General features: G+C 45.8%; 1 protein-coding gene across 2 annotated transcripts in view; it reads right to left on the reverse strand.

Annotated features, from left to right (window-relative positions):
* PLCL2 (phospholipase C like 2) overlaps positions 1-9123 on the reverse strand; it is a gene marked incomplete at its 5' end in the record, with an annotated part of 193787 nt that extends 184664 nt beyond the window's left edge. The window contains one exon of one of the 2 annotated variants that reach the window (XM_082654221.1): positions 8794-9123. In XM_082654221.1, coding sequence (XP_082510347.1) covers positions 8794-9123 — 330 coding nt within the window. Of the gene's footprint in view, positions 1-842; positions 953-8793 lie in introns of those variants that run through there. The other variant, XM_082654222.1, reaches the window with a different exon arrangement.
* Between the last annotated feature and the right edge of the window lie 502 nt (positions 9124-9625).

The raw sequence follows: 9625 nt of genomic DNA on the forward strand, positions 1-9625 counted from the left end.
ATCCATCAAAGGAGAGCGGAGAGGACAAAACCCTGGTTTTGTCCAGGGTAAATCCGGACTATGCTGGGCAAACCAAGACACATAGGTGCTTGGTGCAATAAAACTAATGTCCAGTGCCCTCCGATTATTGAAGTGGGGCTATTAAGACATGAGCTCAGTTGTACTGACGCATCAGATTGAGAGAGGCACCAGAACAAAAATCATTCATGAAGCATCTTCAGAAGAAGTCTGAGAAACTTATCTGGGTACATTCTTTGTGTCTCAAAAGATAAGACTTTCAAAACGGGGATGGCAGTGTTAGTGATCTCCAATTCAAATGAAGCTAAATGAGTGTGCTCATCTCAGGATCAACTCTAAATAAGAGAAACTAAACATACCAGGGGCTGCTGATTGAGTATTTACTACAGGCCACACGCTGTTCTGAATATGCCACACACATCATCTCATTTAATCTCCACGACAATGTTATGAGGGAGATATCCTTATGTCCGTTTTAGAGATGGGTTAACTAGACACACAGACTTAAATATCTTGCCCCAGGTCAAGAGGAAGGAAGAGAGGGAGGCAGAATCTGATCCAAGCACCGAACTTCACACCCTCTAGTTTTCCCACCAGTATGCTTCCCCCTGAATAATCCAGACATGCAACTTGTGTCCTGAGGACAGACCAAGACCCCACCGCGCAGGCACACCTCAGAGATACTGCCTCGATGAAGCAAATATCGCAACAAAGAGAATCACACGAATTTCTTGGCTCCCAGGGCATATAAAAGCTGTGTTTATACTACACTGTAGTCTACTAAGTGGGCAAAAGCATTGTGTCTAAAAATGCATTGTACATACCTTCATTTTAAAACACTTTATTGGTTGAAGAAGAAAAAGCTAACCATCCTCTGAGCCTTCAGTGAGTTGTAATCTTCTTGCTGGTGGAGGATCTCGCCTCGATGTTGATGGCTGCCAACCGATCAGGGTGGTGGCTGCTGAGGGCAGGGGTGACTGGCAGTTTCTTAAAATAAGCCAGCGATGAAGTCGGCCCCATCAACTGACGCTTCCTTTCAAGAACGATTCCTCTGTAGCACGCAGTGCTGTTTGACAGCATCTTACCCACAGTAGAACTTCTTTCAAAATTGGAGTCACTCTTCTCAAACCCTGCCACTGCTTTATCAACTGAGATTATGTAATATTCTGAATCCTTTGTCATTTCAACAGGCTTCGCGGCATCTTCACCAGGAGTAGTTTCCATCTCAAGAAACCACTTTCTCTGCTCATCCATAAGCAGCAACTCCTCACCCATTCAAGTTTTATCACGGGATTGCAGCGATTCAGCCACATCTGCAGGTACCGCATCTAATTCTCGTTCGCTTGCTGTTTCCACCACATCTGCAATTACTTCCTCCACTGAAGTCTTGAACCCCTCAAAGACATCCATGAGGGTTGGAATCAACTTCTTCCAAACTCCTGTTAACGTTGATATTTTGACCTCTTCCCATGAATCATGAATGTTCTTCGTGGCATCTAGAATGGTGAATCCTTTCCAGGTTTTCAATTGAGTTTGCCCAGACCCATCAGCGCGATCACTCTCTATGGCATCTATATAGCCTTACGAAATATATTTCTTAAATAATAAGGCTTGAAAGTCAAAATTATACCTTGGTCCATGGGCTGCAGAATGGATGTTGTGTTGGCAGGCATGAAAACAACATGTATCTCGTTGTGCATCTCCCTCAGAGTCCTTGGGTGACCAGGTGCATTGTCATTGAACAGTCATATTTCGAAAGGAACCTTCTTTTTCTGAGCAATAGGTCTCAACAGCGGGCTTAAAATATTCAGTATTCACTTGCAACCATGTTGCAAGCAGATGTGCCGTAATCCAAGCTTTGTCGTTCCATTTACAGAGCACAGGCAGAGTAGATTCAGCATGATTCTTAAGGGTCCTAGGATTTTCGGAATGGTAAATGAGCATTGACTTCAACTTCAAGTCACCAGCTGCATTAGCCTCTAACAAGAGTTAGCCTGTCGTTTGAAGCTTTGAAGCCAGGCACTGACTTCTCCGCTCTGGCTATGAAAGACCTAGATGGTATTTTCTTCCAGTGGAAGGCTGTTTCATCCACATTGAAAATCTGTTGTTTAGTGTGGCTCCCTTCATTAACGATCTTGGCTGGATCTTCTGGATAACTTGCTGTAGCTTCGTCATCAGCACTCACTGCTTCGCCTCGCACTCTGATGTCACAGAGATGGCTTCTTGCCTTAAACCTCATGAACCAACCTCTGCTAAGCTTCGAACTTTTCTTCTGCAGCTTCCTCGCCTCTCTCAGCCTTCACAGAACTGAAGAGAGTTACGGCCTTGCTCTGGACTAGGCTTTGGTTTAAGGGAATGTGGTGGCTGGTCTGATCGTCTCTCCGGACCACTCAGACTTTCTCCATATCAGCAATAAGGCTGTTTCGCTTTCTTACCATTGGTGTGTTCACTGGGGCAGCACTTTTAATTTCCTTCAAGAACTTTTCCTTTGCATCCAGAACTTGGCTAACCGTTTGGCACAAGAGGCCTGGCTCTCAGCCTATCTGGGCTTTCGACATGCCTTCCTCACTAAGCTTAATCATTTCTAGCTTTTGACTTAAAATGAGAAAAAAAAATAAAATGAGAGATGTGTGACTCTTCCTTTCACTTGAACACTTAGAGGCCCTTGCAGGGCTATTAACTGGCCAAATTTCAACACTGTTGTGTCTCAGGCAACAGGGAGGTGACAGCAGTCAGACATACACAAAATGTATCAATTAAGTTCGCCGTCTGACATGGGCACGGCTCGTGGTGCCCCTAAATGATTACAAGAGTAACATTAAAGATCCCTGATCACAGATCACCATCACAAACATAATAACAAGGAAATATTTTGAAATACTGCGAGAATTACCAAAATGTGACACACAGACACTAAGTGAGCAAATGCGGTTGGAAAAATGGCGCCAACAGACTTGCTCGACGCGGGGTTGCCAGAGACCTTCAACTTGTAAAAAGCGCACTATCTGTGAAGCGCAATAAAGCGAACCACAATAAAAGGTGGTCTGCCTGTACAGCCCAGCTGAGATGACTACCTAGAACAAGCTTTACCTAATCCCCCGCCACGTGACCAAGCACTCGCAGCCAGCAGGGCCTCCCACCTGCCCTCCTCTGCCCTTCGGAGACAGGTAGGTGCCAGGCGTCCTGCCAGCAGACTGGCTCACTCACACAATTGTTGCTAAAGCTCAATGTAAGTCATTATATGCTCTGAGCCCCCTAAAGCTATGGGATTATTCTGCCATAAGGAACATAGTTCCCCCTGAAATCCCCCTGGGGGTTCCGACTTGTCTGAGTCACTACTAACACCCATGCTGGGTACGACCCTCTCGATTCACCATTATCAACAGCAGAGAAAAGTTGGCCAGGCAGCTTGCACAGTTTCAGATTCTGTGGCCCACCGGTAAAAATATATGAATATCCCCTGTACTACAGAATCCATTAATTTGAAATAAAACGTAAGTAGCTGAAGTAATCTGGAGGTCTGGTAGACAAGCAAGTTATGACAGACAAAATTTAGCATTAATAAGGAACAGAGCATCTATTTTTGAACACATGTATAAAATAGAGTCTGAAGGGAAAACGTGAATATTCACAATTCATTTATACCTGCATTTAGGCTGCAGATAGCACTGCCCTATTTCGTTGAATTCGGAGGCATGGGGAACTTAAGCATTAAAAAAAAGAAAAGCAAAAAAGAACAGTCTCGTTTAGACCCCTTACAGAGCATACAGAACTATAAAAGGAACTGAACAGATTCTGGGAGAGAGCATTCTAAGAAACTAACTCAAGAGGCCAAGATAGGCAATTTAAAAAATAGTAATAAACAATTTCCTGTCAGTTGTCTATTTGGACTTGGTGAAAAGCACCACAAGTCAAGCATAACTGTTTGGAGGGGAGGCTGGAAGACAGGGAAGGGAAGAAGCAAAAAGGGGTAAGTAATTTTTAGGGTCTGAAAATGAACACCCCCTAATGACTTCTGAAACTGAACTCTGAAGTGTGACGAAAGCTCTCTGAGTGGCTGAGACCCACGGCCCTGCGCTCGCCTTGCAGCAGTTATCAAGCCTGGACTCCCTCACATGCATCAGTACAAAGCCAAGTGGAGACTTGCTGATTGGCTACCAGAGTTTTCTGACCTAAATGACCAAGGCTGCCTGTTTAACCAGACAAATTCACTCTGTGATCCAGTTACTGTTGGTTGAATATTCATGATACGCCCACAGGTCTGCTGGGCGTACAGCTGTCTCCCCCGAGCCCCCATTCAGAAAAAAAAAGTCTAAAGTCAAATGCAGATATTATTCTTAAGATAAAATTCAGAAAATGGTTATTGAGTGCTTGCTTTCTGTGCAGAACTGATAAATACAGCCCAGCTTTGGCCTGCAAAGAGTCTACTTTATTTACACCATAATGTACATTTTAATTATTTTGTTTAAATATGCATAATAGATGTGAAGAGCCTGCTAGTTCCCCATGATGCGGTGCTCAGCATCAAGACATAGGGAATCTACGTTGGCGGAAAGTTAGTAAAAGCATTTCCCCTACACACCGTGATACTATAATAAGGACAACAGTGATATTAAGAAAACTAAGGGCTGCCACCTTGGACAAGGTCAAACCTTTGGTCTCAGCGAAGCCAGAAGTCTCTGGTCAGGCAGCCATAACAGGTGACTAGACAGCTGCCTGGCCATATTATCTGCCAACTTCTTCTGCCAGAAGAAATTGAGATTCTTTTTTTCCCTTCAGTATCCCCTACATTTAAAGGGGAAAACCAAATCTGGTGTTCCAAACCACCAATGCTTCCTTAAGTATACAAAAAAATTAACACTGCCAGTGTAATGTGGGGGTCAGTGGAGTGCCCAAGCGGGGTACAACAACCAGCTCCAGCACCCTGGACAAGCAGTTAACCCCTCTGAACTTGGGGTTTTCTTCAGCCTCCATGGTTGGTGCAAGATCAGGTCACAGAATCAAATTAAACACTTTTCATGTGTTTTGCACATAGTAAGTGCTTAATAAACAGTGGCTGCTGTCATTACTTTTAAATACCAAAATAGTATAATGGCTATACTTCCAACTTATTTTTTTAAAATACCCTAATCAATAGTTGTTATGGTCTGGGGATAGGGGGCAGGGAAGGCTGCAAAGAGACTTGGAGAATTTTTTGAGATGATAGAATTGTTCTAGATCTTGGTTGTGGTAGTGGTTACATGACTTACATGTGTTTGTCAAATTCCATAGAACTAGACACCAACAGGAGTGAATTTTATTTTATGCAAATTAAATCACCTCTCTTAATGTACCATCCAAAATATTTAATTAGCTTTGACTAAAGTAAACCATCCAAACTAACAGACATTTTAACTTCATTTATTTCAAAACTTAAAAAGAAATCTAAGGCTTAAAGTGTTACTTCATATTTTTAGACCAAGCTCCTGAATTAAAGGATGGAACTACTTGTAAAAAATGAATGCCATCTGAACAGCTAACCAAATTAACTGTTTCAAAATAAAGCGTGGACTGTATTGAATGGTGTGATGAAATGAAATATGGAAAGAGAAAATGAAAGTGATGTTTTCGTTTACTAGATTACTAAAGATGACAAACATAATGGCTTCTCCCCTAAAAATCTAGTAATAGGCCTTTGAGAATAAGCTAAAAAGTGTAACACTATTTTCAACAAGCTAAGGAAAAGTAGAAAAGTCTGGTGATGAGTTCCATGATTTATTTTTCTTCTCAAGGTACTTAGAAAGGTCTTACCAGGCTGCTCACCCTGAATTTCCATCGACACTCTTACCATAACCAAGGAGCTCTTTTAGTATGGATCTGTGCATCTGTTTTGGCAGAAAATGTAGTTTTACAATTTACAATTTCTTACTCAACACCACATTTACAAAACAGATGGAGTTCCAAAGAAATAATTTTAAATAAGGAATATCATTCCAGTCAGCTTACAGTGGATTTCTGCACGTCCTGCACCTCAGCAATAGTCCCCCTTCTTTGCCCACTGTTTATCCCATTTCTGCTGTTACTTCTCTCTCTGATTCGGGGATCCCCACCTAAGAGGAAGGTCAAGACTGTGATGAACTAGGAAACAGGCATAGCCGGACACTGCAACTAATGCAACCCCATGAACACCAGCCTCTGATCCTTAGTGAGCATGCACTCTCCGCGCCACGCCCCCAAGTCCCCCATCATCACCATGCTCACTAATCTACTCCCGCCTCTCCCCTTCCATCACCTGACTGCATTCATCCCTTTATTCAAAGGAAACCAAAGAAAGATGTCACCACTGCTTTTTCACATGGGCTCCTGCTAAGCTGTTTATTATATTTTAACAAAAGTGAAATGTAATTCTGCCATTCGTGTGACAAAAATACCTGTGCCTTATTTGCTGCTTTATGAAAGTTGGTATTAAAGTTAAAGATCTCTTTATTCTATTACGTTATTAACTTGATGCTGTCATGTCTTTAGAAAATGCCACACTAAATTTCTAAAATCTTGAGACCTCAAGACGCCAACTGAAAGGGAGTAAATACCAAGTAATTACCTATTTAAATATAGCATACTCCTTCCCTAAAATCCAGGCTTGATCAACTTTCAACACTATTTCCATAGTTTTAAAGGGTGATTAAGAAAATGCACATTGAAAACAGAGGCAAGAAAAAGGAGTCAAGTCATCTTAGGAGATACGAGACAATAAATAAGACATGAGACTGGTAAATCCCAATGAGCCATTTTAAAAATTAAAAGAACTTAGAGAAAATATGTACTTTCTTATCATTTGTCCATTCATTCAGGAAGCAACCTATTGAACCCCTACTACATTCCTCACAATGTATATCTAGGGATACAACTGCAAACAAGGGACCAACTGCCTCCATTAGAAAGAAGACAAAGATATCTGGGAAACTTTCAAAATTCCAGTGATTTCTGAATTATTAATCATTTCCCCATGTGCTTCTAGCATCTTCAATGAAGAAATGATATCTACCAACAAGTTCTCAATTCCACATGTCAGAAATGTTGGCAAACCATCCTTCTTCCTAACCTCCCATGAATGCAAAATTAAAACAGATGCTGTTGTAATTAAATAAGTTACACTGTGAACCACATGTAGACAACAATTAAATCTGAATTTTTTTTTAAAAAAAGTGCAAGAACAGGCCCTTCAAAAAAATTGAGGGAGAGGAGTTAAAAGGTGGTCAGCTTGTATCTTCTCTGGAATTTTTACGTCTGATTTCATTAACACTGCAGTGCAAAATCACCACAAATATCTAGTAACCAATAAAAACAGTTATGACACATAACTCTGTCAATGGGTATTGAGTACCACGCACGGTTGAAAGCAACTTCCATGGCAACATAAGCGACAGAGTAGAAGAAAACGTTAAGTCACGAAAAGCTAGGTAGGTATGCAGCAAAAACCTCTTTTGCTTTCCTTAGTTAAACTCTAAACGCCTGCTGCAGATAGTTAATACACTTGATCTTTAAGCCCTCCAACTGTGCCCTTGCTCAGCCATAAACCGGGCCAACAGATGACAAAGCGAAAAGCAGTTTCACAATTGCCTGTTACATACAGTAGCAAGGTTGTATATTTCACTAGGTAACTGCAGAGGCTGATAATACCATCAGACACTACATGCTACTCAGAAGGTTTCTGCAGGTCCAGTTAAATTTCAAATACCACCAGTGCCAATTCTCTTCACTGTGGCCCGTTCTGCTCTCCCCCTCCCGCTGATGATCTGCCACAGGAAGGTGCGGACAGCCGTGTCAGGGTGCTTTGATGCTCACCGTCCTGGTGACCTCTCAGCCTTCAGACAGTAACATTTTCTATTTGTTCCAAACTTGAGCAGAAAGAGCTAGCCCTTCCTAAGGCTCTGCTCTTCTTAGCTCATCAATTTTTTTTTCACTTCATGTCAGGAGAAATTTGTTTGCACTGCAGACCAAAATGTAATATTAGAACGAAACCATCACAAACTCAGGAGTTCCTTACATTACTCCTGGAGTTTAAAATGCACAAAACAATCGCTGACTTCCTTTTGCTAAATAACCCCAGGCAAAAGATAGCAAAACCAAGCAAACTACCCAAAAGAACTTCCACAGAGCTGGAGGCCTGCCTACTGCAGCAAGGAAAAGATTAAACCGTGCAGGACTGTAATCTCTCAGCGCCTCTGACCCTAAGAAAGCCGAAATGGGCATTTATGTTCAGAAACCTGCTCCATTTCTCCGTGAGATTGAGTGACCTGGGATTTTTTGCACCCTCTGAGTCCAGCCGTTTGCAAGAGGCAACTATAGAGCGATGAGAAGAAACCTATTAAATAATCTCTGTTCACTGCCTGGGATTTTTAAGAACATGCTTTCACATGATAACTGTTTTTAACATACAATGGAAACCTTGCAGGGAGTCTGTTACCAGCCGAGGCTACCACAAGAGAGCGTGCCCTGCCGAGCAGGTACAGGCCATCATTCCAGGCCAATCCTGGGAGAGGTGACATCCCTAAGTTCCGCGGGGGATGTCTGAGCACAGCTCCCTGCACATTCAGGACCACCTCTCCATTCTTCCCAAATGCCATATGCACCCAGTCCCCGCTCAACCACTCCAAGCACCAGCGCACCCCTGGCTCCCGTTAGCAGGGGGCTGGCTCCTCGTACACCCCCCTCCTGCCACCACTACTCCCCTCTCGGGGAAAGAGCCCCCGCGGACGGCGGGGGGCGGGCGACGGGTGCCCCTCGCCCACCTACCTTGATGATGCTGCTCCGGCGGGGCAGGCCGCCCGGCTTGCTCTCCCGGGGGAGGGGGCAGGCGGCCGGGCCGGGGGTCGGGGCGAGCGCGGCGCCGCGGGGGCCCCTGGAGGGGCTGGCCTGGGCTTCGTCCGCGGACACGCCGAGGCTGCAGTCTCCGTTGGAAACCCCGGCGCTGTCATAGCGCGCCCGCCCGTGGCCGAGGCGCCCTCCGCCGCCGCCGCCGCCTTCCCCGGCCCCGGCTCTCAGGGCGCCCTTGGCCGCGAGGACCGGGCCCGGGGAGGTGGGCAGGGCCCCGCCGGCGGCGCCCCCCCGGCCGCACTCCGCCATGGGCGCCCCGCGACCCGCCAGCACAAAGCCGCGTCCCCGCGTCCCCGCGTCCCCGCCGCCTCGGGCCGCGCGGCCCCTCCTCCTCTCCTCCTCCCGCCGCCGCCTCGGCCGCTTCTTCCGCCTTTTTTTTTTTTTTTTTTAAATTTAGATGTGCTGTTGGTTTCGAGCTCGCCTCGCTCACGGTTAGAGTCGCGGCAGCAGGGTTCTCCGAAGATTCCTGCAGGGGGAGAAGAGAGACACAGTCAGCGCGGCGGCGGGGCCCGGGGCCCGGCACCCGGGAGGGAAACACGCCCGGCACACGCGCCGCCGCGGGCGCCACAAATACCGCGCGGCCGGGGGCGCCGGAACGGGGCGCCCTCCCCGGGGGAACGCCCCGGGTCGCCCACCGCGGGGCTCAGGGCACCCACCGCGCGGGCACCGGGCGTCCCGCTCGGGCTTGGGGAAGCGGCGGGCGCCCAGACGCTCCCCGGCCACGCGGAGGCGCCTTCCGAGGCTCTCGCGG

The sequence above is a fragment of the Grampus griseus genome (assembly GCF_964374135.1).
Source record: "Grampus griseus genome assembly, chromosome: 5".
In the NCBI taxonomy this organism is placed as follows: Eukaryota; Metazoa; Chordata; class Mammalia; order Artiodactyla; family Delphinidae; genus Grampus; species Grampus griseus.